The sequence below is a fragment of the Meriones unguiculatus genome, chromosome 5 (genome assembly GCF_030254825.1).
Source record: "Meriones unguiculatus strain TT.TT164.6M chromosome 5, Bangor_MerUng_6.1, whole genome shotgun sequence".
NCBI classification, from domain to species: Eukaryota; Metazoa; Chordata; class Mammalia; order Rodentia; family Muridae; genus Meriones; species Meriones unguiculatus.
In genome coordinates, this window is record NC_083353.1 from 39,654,080 (window position 1) to 39,675,888 (window position 21,809).

Here is a 21,809-nt window from a genome sequence, read left to right on the forward strand (position 1 = left end):
GAATCCCACTAATACCGTAGGGTAGTCTAGAAATAGCAAAGCCGATGAGGAGCTGGCGGGATCAGAGAACGGGGAGATCGGCTCCACAAGGCACAAGCCAGCCGTGAGAATGACTCAAATGCTTCCCACCCTGTGTGTGTGCGCGTGCGCACATATGCACGTGCCGCTGCGCATGCTCAGCGTGCACCCAGTGCCTGTGGAGAGCACCGGCTGCCTTTCCCAATCACATTCCACCTTTGTGGTGGTGGTGTTTTAAGACAGGGTTTCTCTGTGTTATCCTAGAATCAATCTGTAGGCCAGGTTGGCCTTGACCTCACAGTGGTCCTCCTGCCTCCACCTTCCGAGCTTACACAGGAAGACTACTGCTCATGGCTTGTTTGTTTGTTTGCTTTAATGCATGTGTCTATGGTGGTCCTGTGTGTGCAGGTGCACGTGTGCTTTCATAGGTGTGCAAATGGAGGCTGGAGGACAACCTAAGGTGTCATCCTTAGGCTGGCCACCCACCTCCTTTGAAATGGGGTCTTTTATTGGCCTGGAGCTCACGAGCCAGTAAGGCCTGGGGGAATCCTTTTGTCTTGGCCTCCCCAGCACTGAGACAAGAAAGTGTGTGCCACAATGCCTGGCTCTTCATGTAGGTGCTGGCGACCAAACTTAGATCCTCACACTTGTGAGGCGAGCAACTTATCAACTGAGCTATCTCTCACATAATCATGGCCGCGAATATATGGCTGAATGTGTTTGTTGAAATTCGTAACACTGTACAATTTTAGTGGCAAATAGTCCCTTAGTAAGCCGGACATTGAAAGTCATGGACAATGGTTACCTAGGGGAGGGGGAGACTGAGCAAGGAGCATAAGGAAAGATACTTTTTGCTTTACTAACCACATCTAGATTGATTGCCCCACCCCCACCATGCTGGGGATCTAATCCAGCGTCTTGCATTTATAGGTGAGCACTGCATTACTAAGCCACACCTTAGGCCCTGTTTGGACTTTTGTGCTGAGCATATAACTTACATAAGTGGCAACAATGTCATTGAGGTTCTCAATATTAAAAATATATGATGTTTTCCTAGAAAGGGTACAGTGGGAGCCAATGGGAGAAAACTCATAGCACATGTGGGAATGCCCTCTTGATTGACTGAGCTAGACAAACACACCATGAACCGTCCTTACCCTCTTCCCCTCCTCCTCCCTTCTGATGGCCCACACATTCTGAAGTGACAAGATACAAAGGCCAGGGAGCCTCCATCAAGAGTGCTGGCTGTGACTCACCTCAGTAACAAAGAGTGTTCGAGGGTCGATGATGTCCAGGAAGTGCCTGAAGCGACCATAGAAGGATGTCTGAGAAGGAGGAAAGAGGAGAAAAGAGGAGGTCAGAAGCTATATGCAAGCTCAGAACACTGGTGGCCTCACACACAGTCCCCAGGGCTCCCCATCGGGGTGATGGAGGCCACTGAGACCTCAGTCCTCATCCCAGGGCTGGGAGCTTCCTCAAATCAACTCAGACACGATTAAGAATGCAACATGAAAAATAAAAAATAAGAATACATCATGATGCCAGGTATGATGCTGAATCCTAGCATTCAGAAGAAAGACAGCTCTCTGTGAGTTTGAGGACAGCTTGGTCTACATAGTGAGTTTCAGGCCAGCCAGGGCTATATAGAGAGACCCTGTCTCAAAAACAAACAAACAAAAAACAGTGAAACAAACAAACAAGGTACATCATGACTAGGGCTGAAGAGATGATTCAGCCATAGAGAGCACTTGCTGCTCTGGTAAAGGACCTGAGTTTAAGTCACAGCCCCCACATCAGGTAGCTCACAACTGCCCGTAACTTAAGCTCTAGGAGATCCAATGTCTTCTTCTGGCTGCGCACACACACACATACATACACACATACCTTTAATATATATTTGTGTATATATGCATGTATATTATGTATATACATCATGACTTCTCCAATTCTTCTTCCATGTGTCCTCAATGTTTTCCCCTCCCTCCCACTGAAGTTCAGGCACTTCAGAAGTACTCAGGTATCCCTAGGTACATAGGAACTTTCCTTGCTCAGGAAATTCAGAAAGAGAGCTTGCCCATCCTTCACAGCATCCCTCTGTGAGGTTCTACTCCACCCCCAGAGAGCAGACCCACAGGCAGAGCTCAAATATTGCAGGCCCAACGCAAAGCCCAGACCCTCCTTCAATTCATTGCCCTGTTGCCACCGTGAAATGCAGAACAAAGGGTCAGCTCCCCTAACTTTGCCCAAGAGCAGGATGCCCTGGAAAAGGAGGGCTTTGTGCTAAGCAGGCCACAAGCATTCAAGCACAATGAAAGGAAACCAAGCAACAGAGCTGCTGGGCCTTCTGCCTAAGGACAAAGCTAACAGGACGAGACTGAGGTGGGAGGGAACAGAGACAGTGTTGGCTCAAGGATGAAGGGGCAAGATGCAAGCACTGGGGTTCAGGCCTCACTGCACTCTGGGCCAAGCCCCAAAGTCCTCCCACAGCTCTCCAAATACCAGCCTCTGCACAGTGAAACAAGAGAAGGCCTGACAGTCACCCATCACCCTCACTGCTTACTAGGGCAGCACACACTACAGTCAACTCCTGTCCCTTCCCTTCCCAGTAAAGACCCTGCAAGGTCCCCCTGGGAGATCTCAAGGTCCCCATACATGTCAAGCCCATTTTCAACGCCAAGCCTATTCTAGTTCCATTTCTTGCCCACCTGACATGCCTGCATGGGGCACCCCCACCCCCTACTTCAGAGCAGAGGCCAGATTAAGGCTCAGTACCATTCCTAAGCCAAATATGTTCTTTCCTAACTTCTCACAGCCCACGCGTGGGAACTAGTCTCCACTTAAGACATACATAGATGATGCACACTCAAACAGACTGTCCCAACAAAATTTCATCCATAAGAATGTAAGGAGGGTCCCCACTGCACTGTTCATGAATGGAGTGATGGTTTACAGTGTGAACATGTCAACTCATGCTTTCAAGCAACAATTATGAGATAAAAGTGATTATGATTTCATAAAATGCATGCCATCAGTGAGAGTCCAACTTAGGAAGCAAGAAGACAGAGAAATAGGCAGGCAGTAGTGGAGCATGCCTGTAATCCCAGCACTCAGGAGGCAGAGGCAGGCAGGATTTCTGAGTTCCAGGACAGCCAAGGCTACACAGAAAAACCCTGGTCAGGGGTAGGGTAGGAGGGAAGGAAGGAAGACAGAAAGAAGTTAGATATTCTTTTGTAGTATCAGGGATTGAGTTCAGGGCATCATGAATACTAAGCAAGTACTTCTATCAACTAAGATACAGCCTCAAGACACAGTCCCTAAAAGAACCAGGGTTTCACCCAAGAAGAGGCTGATTCCAAGGCTGGGACAGGAAGGGGTAAGATAAAACCAATATATTTTGTGGTTCTAAGAAAATGGTGAAGTTGGGGCTGGAAAGATGCCTCAGAAGTTAAGAACACTTGTTGCTCTTGCAGAAGACCTGAATTTGTATCCCTGCACCAACATGGTGGCTTATCGCTATTCATAACTCTACTTCCAGGGGATCCAACAGTGCATATATACATGCAAGAAAAACACCCATACACATTAAAATAATAAAAATATTGTATCTATATTAAATTCCCTGAGTTATAGAGCCCTGGCACTGAAGCACAATACATTGAGTGACTGTAACCTATTCTCTGTAGGAAAATTTTAATCCAGCAACATGGCTGCTCTGCCAAGGAAATACATCTAAAGACCTTCTAGGTCTATGGAATCTGGCTGGAATGCAAACATAGTCCGGATTACAGTAAGATCTGGCTGAAATACAGACAGGCCCTTTAATCCCAAACAATTAAAATAAGATTAGTTTATAGAAGGAAGCAGCAATGGTAACAGCTAATTGAGGAGCAGACAAAGTGACTAATCAGAGAAAGATTTGACAGAATTTGTCAGAGATAGGATTTGTCCAACTGTCACATGAACAACACAAGAAATGGGGGGGGGGCTACTTAAGAGCAACACAGGGAGAGACAGGAGCTGTAGTGTGTGTGGCAGTTTTACCAGGACAGTTTTACAGAGACAAGTTGCAGAGAGGACAAGCTAGACACGGGTGAAGACAGAACGAGCCAGAGAATGAGAAGGACCCAGAAAATTAGAATATATATTGCCAAAGTTAGTAGGGGCCAAGTAGAGCAAGTCAGTGAGAAGCTGAGAGAAGCCAGATTGAACCAGTCAGCTTGGAGTTTGGGGCCAGTACAGCTGACTTGAATCAGCCAGCAAGAGTCCAGAAAGAACTAAAAAGCGTGAGTTTATTCAGCAGTAAGTCTCAGAGGCTGAAACATTCTAAGCCTAGATTAGCAGATGGAGGCTAGCAGCAGAAGCCTTCAAAGTTTGGGTTTACAGAAGGTTAGATTGTACAGAGGTTAGAATAGAGAAAGAAACACTCTGGGCTCAGCCCAAGCTGTGTATTTACACAGGCGGCTCTCACCTCATTCCCCATCTGAGCAAAAAAAAAAACATTTACAACTCTCAAGTAGTTGAGGTAAAAAGAAAATGCACAGGGCAGCCACAAAACCCAACAAGCAGGTGTTACTGCTTTTATTTTCTTCCAGACTTAAGAGGTCCTTAATAGTAGCATGTATTTCTGCTATGCTTCCAGATTTTCTGGTCATCTTTAGACAGTGGTGGCTACAGGGACCCCTTCCCCCCTCAGACAGGGGCTGCAAAGTGACTTGAATAGACTACGGAGAGGTGGGTGTGGTAGTACACATCTTTAATCCCAGCACTGGGGGTCTAAGAGGAAGACAAATCTCTTTCAATCCGAGGCTAGCCTGGCCTACCTACAAAGTTTTAGGCCAGCCTGGGCTATACAGTGAGACCCTGCCTCAAAAAAAAAAAAAAGTAATAATATCCTATTTTTAGTGACTAGAAAGTACAAGCTGGTATGATAGGCAATACATTTTCTTTTTGAGACATTTATTTTCTTTTATGTGTATGAGCGTTTTGCCTGGATGTATATATGTACGCCATGTACACGCCTGGGGCCCAAGGCTGGGAGAGAGCATCAGAGCTCCTGGAGCTGCTGTTACAGCTCTTCCTGAGCCGCCATGGAGTGCTGGGGACAGAACCCGGGTCCGTGACAAGAACAGTAAATACTCTCAACCACCCAGCCACTCCCATCAGTACCTAAGTAATACACTGGATAATAAGCTCTAGGGGATGCTTAGCTGTTCCCTCCTCTTCCTTTTTGTTTCCTGTTTTCTACTCATAGACAGACCTGACATGCAGCCAATGGTCTTGAGGCTTCCTGAAGGGACAATGGCTGGTGGAGCTTCAAAATGAAGCTAGTATTGGAAAGAATGGCCATTCAAGGGACATGAGGATGGACAGGGGTACGGGTGAGAATCAGGGGAATGGCTCAGGTGAAGTGACTTCTGGAAGATGCCCCAAATGACTTACACCTTCTGACTCACCTTGAGGTCTTGATCCGGCGCCAAGCCTCCAAAGGTCCTCTGTCCCTCTCTACCACAGCTACTGGGGAGGGAGGAGGGAGGTGTCCCAAATAAAGCATTTGCCCCACAGACTTCTGCAAATGGCTGCTGAACCAGGCCTGGGGAAAAGCACTCTGCACATACCTAGCAGTTGTTTGGAGCCACCAATAACTGACTACAGAGAAATGAGCCAACAAAGAGCTAAAAATAACAGGATCAGTGATCAGCGGTGTCACAAAGCACACCCAAGACACCCAGGTAGGTCTCTTCTTGTTTCTTCCTGGAGCGAAGCAGGCAGCATGTCCAAGAAACCCGGGCCCAGAGATGGATGAAATAGTTTACTGAGCCCAAGGAAAATGTCAGAAAATGAACAGATGCCCAGATTCTTATTCACTGTTGAAATACCTTCTGAGAGCCTACTGTGTGTTACACACTGTGCTAGCATTAGCGGAAAGCCGAGCTCACTGACCACAAGAGATTGAGGAAGAATATTCATGGAATGCCTAGTGTTCTACTAACAGTCTTAGGCCATTAGCCAGGGTAACTAGAGCAAGAAACATGTTATTTTCACTGAAAATATAAAAATTCTGTGTTGATCAATTACAGTTGAAATATGCAAAGGCCTTCCACACCTTTTCAATAGGTGCTTAGACGTGTGTGCTGGAGACTCACAAAAAGGGCCCTGTGTTGGGATGCTAAGCACACAGGTCCTGCCAGCCTAAGATCCCGAGGGGACTGCCATTGAGTCTGGCAATCAGTACTGACTCACTTCGACAAGGAGGCTATCCAGCAGGGGAACCATAGGGTGTAAGAAAGAAAAAGACAAGAAGACTTTCCACAGGATGTCTGCTAAAAGTGTGCTTTAGCCACTCATCAACCGCTCCCAATAAAGTTGCCAGGACAAAAGTTGACCTAGGTCCAGACTGAGACTGGACACAGGGTCTTGTTTACATGGAAACTACAAAGTTAAGATCAGTGTAGGGACCAGAAACTCCTTGACACTAAATGCTTGACACTTATGAAGCAAAGTGGCTTGGTTTTGCCAATGGAAAGGTACACATGGGAACTAGAGATACAGCTAAGCTGTAAAACATGAGCCTCACATGTATAACAGCCATGATTTTATCCCTGGTGCTATTTAAAAAAAAAAAATCAGAATAGTTTGGGCCAGAAAACCTGGCTCAGTGGTAGAGTGCTTACCTACCATGGTACAGGCACTACAGAAGGAAAATGTATGTTGTCATTCTTTTTTAAGCATATATACATATACGTGCTTGTTTATTTATGTGTATGTCTGTGTGCTTGCATGAGTTTTATATGCACCACATGTGTGCAGATGCTCAAAGAGCCCAGATGCCCTGGAACGGGAGTTACAGGTAGTTGGAGCTGCCATGTAAGTGCTGGGAGCTGAGCCTGGGACCTATGCAACAGCAGCCTTAACTGCTGAGCCATCTCTCCAGCCACACATTTCATTCTCGCACTCAGTACTAAAGCAGCAAACTTCTGCCCATTGTGATCTTAGAGAATTTGGGGGGATGGTGAGATGGATCAGCAGCTAGGACTAATGCCTTCAAGCATGTATGCTAGGTAGGCATGCTGGTCCACATGTAATGACAGCCTTGAAAAGCAGAGGTAGGGTATTCCAAAGCAAACTGGCTAGCAAGACCAGCCAGAGAGGGAAGCTCTGGGTTTGACTGAGAGACCCTACCTCAGTGAGTAAGATGAAAAAATGATGTAGAATCACTCTTGACATCAATCTCTGGCCTCCACACTCAGGTATACACATGCATGCCCACATACATGCAGAAACATACATATACATACACACAAACAACACCCATATCCATGAGAAATGAGGAAAAAGAGGAGCAGGAGCAGGACTAAGCAACTTCAGTACTTAGTTGCTGGTGTCAGTTCTTGTTAGAAACAGTGTTTCGAGAGCTCCGGCCAAAAAAGGAAAGACAGCAAAAGAAAACAAACAAACAAACATTGTTTCCCTGCGGAAAAACATTTTGTCTACGCTGTCCCTCTCTGCCTGGTGAGTAGCGTGCAGTCTTTACTTTCTCAGTCGGATTTCATTTTACTTTCCCAGGACTTTGAAATGTATAGTCATCCCCCACCTTCTATCACCCCCCCCCCGTTGGCCCCATCTTTGCTCAACCACACAGCCCATTTTTTTTTTCTCTTTCCCTTTTTCTTTACTGGAAGAATGAGTCAACAAAATTATTCCTTCCCTTTCCCTTCACAAGCAAGGTGAGTCAGCTCACTGTGGGTATGTCCCTCCCCCCAGCAACCCCAACCTGCCCCCTTCCCAGGTACAGCCCAGCAAAGGCTGAGAAGTCCTACTAGTCCCAGACCCTGCCTCTAAATCATCCTTCAGGAATTACTCACACAGGATCAAGCTAGTGAGCCTTCACTGAATCTGGGAGCAGCCCAGGCATCCTCACTGCATCAGCACCAGCAATCACCTGGGACTTCCCAGGCAGACACATCTCCAGGATGCTGATTCCATTAGTTTGGGGCAGGCTTCAGACACCAGTATCTATTTAGATAGCTACCTAGTGGGTAGAGAGATGGCTCAGAGGTTGGGAGTGAACACAGCTCTTACTGAGAACCTTAGTCAGTTCCTAGTACCCACACTGGCTCAAAACTACCAGTAACTCTACCTCCAGGGGATCTGGTTCCCTTTTCTGGCCCTCTGGGGCACCTATAAGCATGTATGCAAGCATAGGCATATAAAAAGAAAATTTTTAAGATGAGATTTGCCCGGGGCTCTAGGGAATTGCTACTTTTGGCAACGGTTTATGCAAAATAAATGATTAAAAGGCAGAACTGGCTTCAAGGGACTAGGATTCTAGGAGTTTATTCCAAGCAAATTACATGAGAAATAGGCTCACGGCCACACGATTCAGCCCACATCAGCCTCTTGATGTGAGGGATGTGCTTTGCCACCCCGAGTCTCTCTGAATCCCACAGGCAGGCTGGATCTGCTCAGGCCCAGTTAGTTCGGGTCCATCTCAGACCCCAGCCACCTGATCATGTAAGTGGGATGTCTGAAGGGGCAAGAATGTTAAAGAAGCCTGGCATGTGTCTTTAATCCCAATACTTGTGAGGCAGAGGAAGGCAGATCTCTAAGAGTATGGGGCCAGCCTCGTCTACAGAGTGAGTTCCAGGACAGCTTGGGCTACACTGTTTCTCAATAAACAAAAACAAAAATACAAACAAACAAAAGAACACTAAAGAAGTGAGCAAACCAAGCTGGCAAGATGGTTCAGTGGTTAAGAGCTAGCTGTTCTTTCAGATAACCTGAGTTTGATTCCCAGCACCCACAGGGCAGCTCACAATTGTCTGTAACTTCAGTTCCAAGGGATATGACATCCTCACACCAATGCACACAAAATAAAATTAAATAATTTTTAAAATAAAAAACAGAACAGGCCAGAGATGCAACCAGCCACATCTGAATGAGGAAAATTCTACAAACATCCCAGTTTCTTCAACAGATATAAAGGGAAAAGGAGGAAGAGAACCAATAAACAAAAGAAATAAGAAAGGTTTCACATGCTATACATACTGAGAGAAGAAGAAGGCCTGGAAAGATGGCTCAGTGGTTAAGAGCACTGTCACTCTTCTTGCAGAAGATCCAGGTTTGATTCCTAGCACCCACATGGTGGTTCATAACCATCCATAATTCCAATTCCAGGGGATCTGATGACCTCTTCTGACCTCCCAGGGCCCCAGGTACATACAGTACTTAACAAACATGCAAGCAAACACTCATAAACATAAAATAAAATAAATATATATATTTTAAATATATATTTTTAAAAAGAAAATAATGAGAGAACAAAACAAAATAATGAGAGACTAGAGAGAAGTAGCTGTTAGAAGCAATTGCTGATCATCCAAAGGAACCGAATCCTGTCCCCAGCACCCATGTCAGGCAGCTCACAGCTGTCTCTAACTCCAGCTCCAAGAGACACTGGCACACATGTGTGACTATATATACATGTACAAATAAATAAAATAATAAATTTTGAAATTAAGAATAATGAGGGAGCAAAATGGTACATGCTTGTAACCCCAGAACTGGGAGGTAAAGGCAAGAGGATGAGGAGTTCAAAGTCCTTCTCAGTTACAAAGCAAGTTTAAGGCCAGCCTCGGCTACACAAAACCCTGTTTCAAAAAAAAGCTGGGTGGCAGTGGCTCATGCCTTTGATCTCAGCACTTGAGAGGCAGAGGTAGGCAGATCTCTGTGAATCTGAGGCCAGCCTAGAACAGAGCAAGTTCCAGGACAGCTAGAACTCACAGAGAAACTCTGTCTAAAAAATATAAGTAAACAAACGAACAAATAAATCAATAAAATTAATTAAGAGGGCAGGCTAATGTGGTACGGGGAATATGCCACTCACATTAACACTAGTTTTAATAATTTTTAAAGATCTATTTAATTTTTAAGTATGTATGGTGTGTGTGTGTGTGTGTGTGTGTGTGTGTGTGTGTAAGGTGTTGGGGTATGTGCAGAGAAGTGCAGGTACATCTACAGGACAGGTGAGAGCATGGCATCAGATCCCCAGAGCTGATTCCCCTGATGTGGGTGCAGGGAACGACTGAGCAATCTGAACTGAGCTCGTCAGGAAGATTATTTATGTGCACCCTTATTGCTGACCTATCTTTCTAGCCTCCAGTTTACAAATCTCTGTAACAAGCTGCAATGTGGAGGACTTATCACTTCCAGAACGCACCTCCCTCAAAGCTCACAACTCTGTCTCGGTGGGGAATGCAGTGAGTAGACCCAAACTGAAGACATGCTACAAAATATCCTACCAGTTCTTCCCAATAAGGGCAAACTCAAACAATGAAGAAAGTCTGAGAAACTCTGAGACCAAAGGCTACTAAAAAGACATGCTATGCAACAGCAACCTGGAAGACTAGAAATGAAGAACAGTAACAAAACAAATAAATAAAAATACGAGTCAACCTGGAGTGCAATGATTCTTATCTATTTATATTTTTATTATTTGCACATTAAGTAGATTTTTAGTTTTTATTTTTATTTGCTTTTAAAATTTTTACTTTGCCAGGCATTGGTGGCACACACCTTTAATTCCAGCATGCAGGAGGCAGGGGTAGGCAGATCTCTAAATTTGAGGCCAGCCTGGCCTACAAAGCAAGCTCCAGGGCAGCCAGGACTACACAAAGAAACCCTAACTCAAAAAACAAACAAAAAAATACTATTATTTTATGTGTATGAGTGTTTTTCCTGGATACATATGTGTGTGTACATGTGTGTCTGGGGCTGGTAGAGGTCAGAAGAAGACACCAAAGTGCCTGGAACTGGAGTCACAGATAGTTGTCAGCTACCAGGTGGATGCTAGGATTCAAACCGTGGGTCTCTAAAGACCTCTGCTACTTTTTGTGAAACAGGTAGCTCTGGCTGGTCTGAAACTTGCTCTCTAGAAAGACCAGGCTGGCTACAAATACAGAGATCCACCTGCCTCCACCTCTCAGTTGCTGGAATTAAAGATAAATGTTTGTGTGCCGCACAGGTGGGGGTGCCCATGGGGGCCAGAAGAGGCCGTGAGATCCCCTGGAGTTGAAGCTACCGGCTATGTGAGCCACCCACCTACCATGGGTGCTGGGAACCGAACCGGGGTCGCTACGAGAGCAAGCAAGCACTCTTCACCGCTGTGCCATCTCTCCAGCCACAGAATCTGAGTTCTTATTTTCGACAATGTACCTTGCCCTGTGAGATATTAAAGGACCTGTGCAGAGTTGCACAGGAATTCTTTGTTTTAACTTCTGTAAATCTAAAAGCATCGACACCCTCCCCCCTGTTTTCTCTAAGTTTGTAAAACAAACCAAGCTAGGTGTGTTATCTGAGAAACTACAGCTGAGGTTGTCCTCTGGTGTCCACACAAAGGGGTACACAAATGCAACACACACACACGCACACACACACACCATACACAAAGCCTCACTTTTAGATATACCCACTGACTAGTTAGTAAAGGAAATCTCAGGATGTTCATTCAGGTTTGCTTCAAAGTGATTTGTTGGCTGAGGGTGGGGAAGAATCCAGGTAAAACAAAGCTGGCTTTCAATTGGCAAAGCTGCAGCTGAATGATGGGGACAAAAGGCTCTACTTTTTTGAGGTTGAAAACCTCCAGACTGAGGAACATTGACATAAACAGATCTCTCCTGATTCTTTATCCTGCCCACAGGGACAGGGCCATGTGCAGCACTGACTTCCCTCATTGGACCTCCTTTTAGTTCGCTTCAGAAGGCCACAAAACATTAATTCAGGAAGGAAAAAGAGTTGACAGTAAATAAGACTGGACTCTGGAGCTAGGCTTCCCAAGAAGTCATTGAATCTGTTTGTGAAGTGCAACTTTCTCACCTGAAAGTTTATAGAGGGCCATAAAATTTTCATAAGTCCTTTTTCATAAAAGGGGATAGGGAATGCTTGGCCATTATCATCATTTTATGAGAAAAACAGCCGTAGAGAAAACCAATCATTCCCCTTTCTCTACCCTCTGATCCCACTCAGTGCTGCCTCTGCTCCACCATCCCTCACCCCAGCCCTCCTTCATAGATACCTTTGAAGGGGGAGGGAGCAAGGGATTCCAGAGAGCAAGGAGGACCTCACTCCCCAATCCTACAGAAAGCTCTAGGACTAGGACTGGAGCTCAGTTTGCAGTGTTTTTCCTAGCATGCACAGAGCCTTGGACTTGACCCCAGCACCCCATAAAACTAGGTGTGGTGTTAAATGCCTGTAATCCCTGCACTTCAGAGGTGGAGGCAAGAGCACCTTCTGTTCAGGGTCACCCCTGCCTACATGGTAAGTTTGAGGACAATATAGGCTACATGAGACTGGAGTGGGGTTGGGGGTGGGGGACACACTCTGGGAATGGACCATGGTTTATGAATCACTGTCAGCAGACATCTGCCAGGCCTGTACAAGCTACTGTGAGCAGTCTTTAGATACCTACTGTGTGTCAAACACTGAAAACAGAACCCAGGATCCACATGAAGATGGCTGGGCCCAGGCAAGGTATGTTGCTTAGTCAATAGAGGCTTAGCATGTGCACATAGATATACACATAAATGCACATTTATGTACCACATAAATGTCATAGTGGTAGACAGGAAGGTCAGATATTCAAGGTCATTCTCTGCTACACGGAGTTTTAAGACCAACCCTGGCAGGAGCCTGTCCAACTCAGAAGGTATGTGTCAAATGACTATGCCTTCAGGATTACTCTTAGAGAGTGGAACAATGTTGCCATTTTACAAGAGTCCTAATGAACAATTTAGATAAAATGTGGCCAATCGTCCCAATCAAAGACTTGTAAGTCAATTTCAGTCAATTCCACAAACCCGGCTGCAGAGCCTCACTCATTCTCAAAGCTCTCGACACCCCTCAAGCACCCAGACACTATGCTGATAACCTAATGGGGGAGGGGAGACAACATAACAAGGTAGCCACAGTCCCTGACCCCATGGAGTCTGATTAAAAGGGGGAAACGTGGTAATAAAGAAGGCGTTAGACTCCTCGGGGAAATGATGCCTTGTGGGTAATGTAGGGTGAGGAGGAGCAGAAAGGGACTAGATCAGATGCTCCAGTGGACGGCCCAGGCATGGGAGGGAACAGGAGAGGCAGTAGAAAGAAAGTACCGGTTTGGAGTCAAGCGTCAAGAAGTGGGCCCTGCAAAACTTTGGGTCCCTTCAGATGTGAGCTCTATACCTCAAAGGAAGAGGAGACCACGGCAGGGTGTTTAAGGAGTGTAGGAACCACCTGATCAGTCCTGCATAGCTGGGGCTCTGCCCCAGAGGAAAGGGAAGGGTTGGCAGAGGGCCAGCGCAGGACTGGAAGCCTAGGAACCTGCCAGATGCTCCCACGATGGCATGGACTGGCTTCGCATTAGAGGGGGGAGGTTAGAGTTGCAGGGGAGAAGAGAGGACAGCCTCGGGCTGGATTGAGAAGGCTAGGAAGTACAGACCTAGATTTATGCCACTTGGGTGGCAGGCTGAGCGGTGTGCAGAGGAAGGAGCAGGTGTGGACGAAACAGAATTCCTCAGCGTGGGTGAATGAGAGCTACTCAGCACCCTTCCTTAACAGGCCGCTGGGCTGGCAGCAGTGGGAGCCTCAAGCACACTTCACTGCTAAAGGTAACCAATATGAGCAGCTGCAGGAACTAAGCCTCCTCGAGGCTTAGTTGCTCCACCAGAGCAAAGAGCCCAGTGCCGACAGCCAACACAAGGTGCTCAGTGAGCGTCTGCTGGGTAGATGGATGTCCCAAGTGCCACCCAGATAGCAGACACCGGGGAAAGAATACCTTACTCAGGGCATGTTACTAAAAGCCTAATAGCCTCGGGGTGAGATCAACCCCATTTCTCAGCGTTCAGGGACCACAGCATTCAGGGACCACAGGAGAGTGATGTGCGGGGATCCCCCAGGAAAGCAGGGAGGGTTTGACGTTCTGATGGGACCGCCACCAGTCGGGGGTGCCTCTCTGGCTGAAGGGTGGGGACAAATGGAGGGTCACTCAGTCCAAGGCACAGGCACCCCTGGTGGCGTTTTACACTAGCTGGGACGCTAAGTCTCTCCAAATTCCTCCACACTGAGACAGTCTATTTTTAAAAGAAACCAAGTCCCTTTGAAAAACTCTGGCGACGTATTCTCAGAAAGCTCGGCGAAGTTGGGAGCTGAACTCGGACCCCCTCCCACTTCCACGCCCGCCCCCCTCTAAAAAAGCCACCGCATCTACCTTTGTAGCGTCTCCTTTCTTCCTTCAAAGTTTTCTCTAGCACATCTAAGCCTCCCCACCTCGCCTCCCGCTCCGGGCAAGCCCAGGGTTTCTCTCCGGAGACCGCCAGGGGGTCTGTGGCGTTGTTCCTGAGCCCCCGGCTCCTGGCTCCCAGATCTGGATCTGCGGTCCCACGGCCGGGCTGGTGATGCCCTACCGGCTTCCTGGGTTTGTGTGTCCCGAGGTAAGGTTAATCATAGTCACGGGGCACCGCGAAGAGCCCACGCGAGTGTAGACGGGGGCTAGAGCTGCGCCGCCCCGGGGAGCAGCGCGTGCGGGACCGGGGAGCGCTCGGGACCCGTGGAAGGAGCGCGGCGGCTCCGGAGGATGACACAGCGTTTCCCCGCACCCCGCTCTCCCTGCGTCCCAGACGCAGCCCCACGGAGCGCACTAGCTGGTGCCCTGGACTCGTCCCTGAAGCCCCGGTCGGGGGATAGGGATCGGGCCCCTGCACCCGAGCACAAGGTCTCATCCTGGGGCGCCCGCGGCACGCAGCTGGAGGTGGAGGAACCGGAGCATGCCCATGGGGCGTGACCGGGGAGTTCTGCCCCGCCACCGTCCCGCACCTCACGGGAAGGTCAGCCTCACTCGGGGAGAAGTTGAGAAGCGTACGGCCACACCACTTGCCCATTCAGCGCCTGACTGGAACTTTGCGCCTAGGGAGCACTTGACCGAGCGACCCTTCAGAACCACTCGGACCCAAGACCGGACCCGCGTGGCCAATCATCGCTCGACTCGGACGGGGGCGGTGGCAGGGCGCAGGCATCCGCGGAGTGACTGCGCCACCCGCCAATAGGACACCGCGGTAGGAGACCTCGCCCATCGGCTGACCAATGGGAAAGGAGCGGCTACAGCCGAGGTCCCCGCACTAGCTGTAGGCTCTGGTGGCCGCGGGTTGGAGACCCTCAGGCTGAAGTGACTTTGCAGGAGATCTGGCTCGGTGCCTTCCCCGTGCCTCCCTCCCACTCGCAAGCCGCAGCCCGGGCCTCACCTGCTGGAAGCGGGGCTTGCCCAGCTGGAAAGGGGGCGCATCGGTGGAGGTGTTCGTGGCACTGGCCGCCGCCGAGGCTGTGGTCGCTGTATCCGCCATGGCCACTGACGCCCGCAATCTCCAGCCCTTTTAAAATGTCCCTCCTCGGCCCCCGCCACAGTTGCCTCTCCGGATTGGCCGTGAGCAACCGCAGCGAACTGGGTGCGCAGGGCCTTCTGGGGAGTGTAGTTTTCCCCAGCTCTGAACCTGACAATACCAGGCTGCGGAGAGTTGCTCCCACGCAGACCTGGTCTTGGTTCCCGCCGCCAAAGCAGCAGGCGTCAGCAGTTCTGGGAATGTGTGCAGGTGTGTGCGCCGATGTACGTGCAGGCCTGAGCCTTAGGACCAGGAACCTCTACAAACGCCGGCCCGACCCGGGATCAGATAGGCAAGGACTCCAGGCAGAGTGGGGTTAACTCAGAAGGCCTTCTGCAAGGAGTCGCACTGCGGGATTTTCCTACAGTTTCTTGCCTGCCTGCAGCCGTTCTGCCCCTCTCTGAAACCTGCCATGCTCAAGCTGATGTGACCCGTGAACATTCTACTCATACTTCTATCGTGGCCTGATACGGTTCTTTTTCTAGGCTTCACCTAAGCATTCATCTATTCCAACCCCCACTTCCACAAAATCTGCTTCAGGATTCTGTACCACACGGTACTCTCTTCTGCTTCGTTGCATGTAGCTCAAGCTAGCCTGGAACTTTGTAGCACAGGCTGGCCTCAAACTTGTGATCCTTCTTTCTCTGCTTTCCAAGTCCCAGGATTACAGGTGCCAGCTACTCTGGTGTTGTGTGCACGTGGAGAGCAGGGGGGAGGAATTGGGTTGGGTGAATCTTCAGTGCAGGCATAAGAGGGCTCACACTTCGGAACTCAAATGTGTTGTGTGAGTTAAACATCCAGAGTTCAAGCATCCTGAGACCCCACTTCTTTTGACCCAAGGAGGTTCTCTCCCAAGCCTGATTATCAAGAACCAGCAACAGGGATACCCTGGGAGCTGCAGAGAACACTGGGGAACAAGCATGAACTCCTGCAGAATGGCACCAAATGCCAACTGCCGCCCCAGCTCAGTGAGCTGGTTGTGAGCTGCATGGTGAGATGTGGTTTCACCCAAGACATAACCACTTGACCCTAGGGAAGCCTCCATCTCATGGAGTCAGAGGTCACTTTGGGGTTGCCCTCTGATGAGCCATTGGTGGCCCAAGTGTTCATCCACTCACTAATAGCTGAGCCACAAGGAACAGAACTCACAAATGACCCTAAAGCTGAGGGGCACGGTGGGTAACCAAAGAACAAATTTTATTTTTTATTTGTAGCTTACCTCCCCTTACTAAACTCAGTGGCTTCAGAACAGAGATCATGAAACTTGCCCTCTTTATTCCCCACCAGCACTCACTAAATATGTCTGTAATCAGTGCCCAGTGAGCACAGACATCCTAGGCAGGAGGGCCATGAGGCAGCATCGCCCAGGATTCCAGGGCAGTAGCATTGTCACCCAAGAACCACACTGCCCTCTCCCACAAGCAGGCTCCTTTGCCCACTCACTTCAAAACAGAAAGAAACACACCAGGCTGGCTGCAGTACACGAACTTTTTATTCTTCATACAGTGCTCGAAACATGAAGAACAAGCTCTTTATAGACAGGAGTTTCAACTAGGAAGACAAATGGCAGAGCAGAGCTGTGCCTGCTCATGCCTGCCCATCTGCACTCTGCAGTGTTTGATAAGGAGCAGACACAAGCAGAACCTCTCCGGAAGACACCCTGCTCTGGCCACACAGGGAGGCCAAACAGCAGGAATGAGTGCAAGATGAGGAAAGGGCTGGGACTAATTAAAGCCCAGAGGGACTAACTTCCTCAAGAGACACCCCCCAATTTTGGGAACTGGTGGCTACTTTCCTCATCTCTGAGTTGACCTAGAGTTGGTAACTACACTGTGAGGGACCACACTGTGGGGTTCCTCTACTCTGCGTTGGCAGAAGACTGACATCACCCACAGAGCATATTCTCCTGAGGTGTTCTGACTGAACCCATGACCCGTGACCCTGTCATTAACAGACAGCTGGGAAGAAAACTGTTGCCTCACTGCTGGGCCAAAGGCATCTTTTTTCCCCAGCATTTCTCCTCCTTCACATATACCTTTTGCTAATGCACAGCCACCAAGGACCTCACCATAGATGCCATGGGGAGACCTGCTGTATTCATAAGCAAACTAGAAGCTGGACCACAGGGAAGATACTTAGCTTCAAAATGCACTTCAGCCAAACCAGCAAGGCAGGAGGGGTGGTTGAGCAGAGAGGCTGCATGGCAGCTTACAAAACAGCTGAAGAGCCACAGGACCTTTTCCTAAGTACAAGTGTCTCCTAGGGCAAGTGAAGCCTCCTACTTCCAGACAAGCCCACTGGTCCAGCACAGCTGGACCCAAGGCCAAACATAATGATGTGCAGAATAGCCCCAGGCTGATTATGCGATTGATTTTTATCCCAGGATGCTCCAAATAAAGGTCAAGGGAGGAGCGGGAAGTGGGGGGAAGGCTTGGGAAGTGGCAGCAGGTTGGCAGAGCCTTAGCTGAGGTACTTCTCAGAGAAGCAGAAAGCCTGGTCCACAGTCCCCTTTCAGGACCCTAACAGCCATTTTCATGTACTCAACAGGAGGGAGGGGATGCCATGGCCAGAGAGAGGTCCACACCCAGAGGCTCTTGTCCTCACCCACAAAAGGCACATTTTAATTGGTTTCCAAAAGTTGTGACCCCACAGCAGCACAGTTTTGGCATCTGGAGAAGAGCTAACAGTAGACACGGAGGTCTGGTCCACAAAACATGAGCGGCCAAAAGCCCCAACCTGGAGGGCCTCAGGGTAGAAGGGTAGGGAGGACCGAGGAGCAAGGAGTCATTCTCTCCGGGCCCAGCCCCAAGTCCTATCACTAGTGGAGCATAGAGTGGAGGGTCTGAAGAGAGCCAAGGAGCTGCTGAAGAACACACAGACATACCACCACCATTCCCACATACACATGCTGCACACACAGCCCTGGACAGAAAGAGAGGTGAGACTAAAACAAACAGGCTCCCTGCTCTTAGGGAACAGGTACCAGGTTGAGGTGTAGATGCCCTGGTTGTCTAATGTGCACAGACAAGCAAGCAGCTTGGTGCCCATGCCCGTCCCAGTCAATACGAGGAGGCCCCCCAAGTGCTGGAGGGAAATGAAGATGGAGAGTCAGCCAAGAGAAGAAACAACTGACCAACCTCATGGGTGATTACGTCTGTGATGTCAACAGATGTCAATCAATCCCACAGCTCACCCCAGAAACCACAGCTCACTCCTGCTCCATCTGACCGCTAACATCCTTGTTACAATTCTCTGAGGGACCCCAAAACTACGAGTGTGAAATGGGCAGGTAGGAAAGACCCAGGGCTCCCGAGGGAGTTCAAAGGGCCCCCTTCCAGCAGAGGCAGGATGGGGAGGAGAGCAGAGAGTGACCATGAGAGCAGGCTGGGCCCTACTCAGGTGAGAGTAGTCAGTGGAGAGCATTACACAGGTCCTCACCAACCCTCCAGGGATGGAATGAAGGGTTACTTGGGGGGACCAGGGGAGATCTGCAGCAGTGTGGGCGAGGTCTCCATAATCCGCACCAGCAGCCGGTCAATGTAGCTCTCCAGCTCCTGCACATGCTCATCCCTCTGGCTCAGCTCATGCTCACGCTGCAGGAGCAGGCCAATGAGCTCATCATGAGTCAGGTGATAGTACTTGGCTGACTGGTCCAGCAGAGCAGAGTCCTGTGGTCAACAGGATAGAATAAGAAGGGGAGGTCCAGACCTTCCATCAGGGAACCCACACAAGCCTGTTTCCCCACTTAGGCCTGCAGACTCTGCGGGAGCCCACCCCTAAGGCCAGAGACATCTTCTTCACTTTAGAGCTGTGGCATGGGGAACTCCCAGCTACCTGTCTGCCTGCCCTCTGCATCACCTGGCCTGTTCTCTAGGTGCCCCCTAACACCTTGCTGGGCCTCACCTTCAACCTCTTTGTGTCCACAGTTGAGCCAAGCTGGGATGCTGGGACCATAGACTGGATGCTGCCAGATGTGACCGTTTTGAGCCTCTCCAGTCCACTACTAAGGGCTGTGCTCAGGCTGGTGCGAGGCTGTTTCCTGTCGGGGCTAGCCTCCACGGTGGCAGCACTGAGGGGTTTCACAGGATGAGGACTGCAAAGACAAACAGGAGGTGAGCTGCACGGAGGGAAGGAAGCACAAAGGTAGAGCCACTGTCTCTGCCTTATGTCTCCAGGGCACAGCATGCTCCCCTCAACCCACCAGCCTCAATCCAGGATGGATAACTGACCTACAAACTCCTATACCTGTGCCCAGTCTTTGCCTTCTACGTTTGTCTTCTACACTTCAGTGTCCCAAGTGGAGAGACCTGCACAGACTGCAGCGTGCTCCTTCCTCCTCACCCTTCTCTCCTAGTGGCTTATGAGCTTTGAGACAGGCCTGCAAAACCACTTCCTGACCTTGACCCTTCCTCCTCCCACGACCCCACCCAGAGCTCAAGAACTGGTCTGTCAAACATCTCACTTTCTTTGAGTACTCAGGCCAAGACCTCAGTGCTGCTAGACCAGGCCAAGCGAACTTGCTGGGTCCCCTCCTTCACCTCTCTCCTTCTTCAAGATCTGCAGCTGGTGTCCTGACCTCTACCAGCCTCCACTCTGTCTAAAGTGCTGCCCCTGGCTTCTCCTCCTGGGCACCCTATATCTTGCCAGCTGTAGCAAGTGTCCATCCCTGTTACTTCCAGGCCAGCTGCTTCCCTGGGGCCCTCCTAGAGGCACCAAGTTCCCCACATGCCTTTTCCAGCAGGTATATAGCTTTGGGAAACCCTCTAATTTGTCTTCTTCAGCCTCAACCATCCCCCCTCTGCTAGCTGCACCTGCTCTCCAGCCACTCAATCACTCAATCCCTATTTAGCCAAAGTAGAATTAGTGGCTTTCCACCCCTGAAAATTCCTTTACTGGCTCCTTTCTAGGTAAGGTCACAGACACTAGGATACTGGGACCCTGCCTGGGCCTCCTGGTCCACAATCCCCACCCCTGTCATCAGCAACAACAATCTTTCGACCCTTACAAAAACTATTTCTAGCTAGAATGGTGGTGCACACCTGTAATAACAGTACAGCAGAGGCAGAAGCATCAGTTCAAAGCCAGCCTGTGCTAGATAAACTGTGCCTCAACAACCACCTCCACCAAAAAAAAAAAAAATAAATAAATAAATAAAATAAAATAAAATAAAATAAAATATATTCCTCTACCTGGGGTATTTCCCTTCCTCCCATTAACCTAGTTCCTACTCTGTGTCAAGGCTAAACAAGCTCACCTCCTCCAGGAAACCTAGTGATTCCCTGAGCTAGGAAGATAACCCTCTCCTGGGATGCCTTAGCACACAGCACCTGCACTAGTGATATAAGCTGTAAGCAGCAGGTCCATAGCTAACCTAACCTGGGGACCTCATAAAGCCACACTTACCCTACAGGGCCTTCAGACCTTCAGGCAAAGAATAGGAAGCAAAGCCACTTAGTCCCAGCCCTGAACACCCTGACACAGGCTCAGGGCAACCCCAAGAAACAACACTGCTCCTCAGGACAGGGCTGGTGTTTAGTCTCACAAACAGGAAAGTGTATCAAGTCCCCACACAGGGGAACTTCATCTAGAAGTCACTTCACTAGGACTTCGCCCAGCGGTCTACACTGGAGATGTGCGTGTAAGTAGTTCTAAGGCCACCTGTCTAGACAGCCACCCTCAAGGCAGGAGGGTACCTGCCCCTCAGGAAGCAGCTAGAGTGCTAGGCTCTCAGCCTGACACTGATTCAGCTTGGAAATAGGGGTAGCTTATGCACCCATCATTTCAATGTAAGGTCACGCTCCATATAGACATGAAATGCAACCAATTCTGAAAAGAAACCCTGTAAGTTTGAGTATAAATAGAGGTTATACTGCAAGACATGGGACAGATGAGGACACTGTCATCAGGAAATGAGGAAACCATAACCACCAGCTCCTTCTCCCTATTGGGGGTCATAGCCCCACCCACCAATGGGTGTCACAAGCAGGTCTGCTGCTGCCCTCACTGAAATCTCCCTGGTTGCCCACCTGGACTGGGCATTCCTTGGTTCTGGTACAAAGTAGATGCTCAGTAATTCTGGGCAATGAGATATATGAGCCAGCAGGTACCTGAGTAGGCTGGGGGCCTCACAAATGCCAGGGCTAGATCCTGAGCAGTCTCTCCATCCCCCACCTCAGCTCCTCTGCTCATGCCCCCTTTGTTCAGGCCCCTAGAGTACTGCTGCCCTTCTGGACTCTGCTGCCCTTGCTGAGTCATGCTTACTGACCATTGATCCTACGTCTCCTGACCTCGCTCTCATCACCCTCATCACCCACTGGTAAGCTCTCAGCCACTCCATTCTGCCTAAGGCCTAATACCATACAGAGCACAGCCAGACAGGCACCT

At 49.3% G+C, this 21,809-nt stretch overlaps 2 protein-coding genes across 9 annotated transcripts in view; both read right to left on the reverse strand.

Annotated features, from left to right (window-relative positions):
* Positions 1 to 15,468, reverse strand: part of Sfxn5 (sideroflexin 5) — a 116,962-nt gene extending 101,494 nt beyond the window's left edge. The window contains exons 1-2 of one of the 5 annotated variants that reach the window (XM_060383639.1): positions 15,291 to 15,468; positions 1,275 to 1,343 (exon numbers count right to left, since the gene is read on the reverse strand). In XM_060383639.1, coding sequence (XP_060239622.1) covers positions 1,275 to 1,343; positions 15,291 to 15,389 — 168 coding nt within the window. In that variant the 5' untranslated portion in view covers positions 15,390 to 15,468. Of the gene's footprint in view, positions 1 to 1,274; positions 1,344 to 1,902; positions 1,992 to 15,290 lie in introns of those variants that run through there. The other 4 variants (XM_060383638.1, XM_060383637.1, XM_021634575.2 and 1 more) reach the window with 4 other exon arrangements.
* A 1,431-nt stretch (positions 15,469 to 16,899) lies between these two features.
* The window catches only part of Rab11fip5 (RAB11 family interacting protein 5), a 37,757-nt gene continuing 32,847 nt past the window's right edge, over positions 16,900 to 21,809 (reverse strand). For all 4 annotated transcript variants that reach the window (XM_021634527.2, XM_060383635.1, XM_021634526.2 and 1 more), the window contains 2 exons: positions 19,329 to 19,518; positions 16,900 to 19,093 (listed from right to left, as the gene is read on the reverse strand). In XM_021634527.2, coding sequence (XP_021490202.1) covers positions 18,890 to 19,093; positions 19,329 to 19,518 — 394 coding nt within the window. In that variant the 3' untranslated portion in view covers positions 16,900 to 18,889. The remainder of the gene's footprint in view (positions 19,094 to 19,328; positions 19,519 to 21,809) is intronic.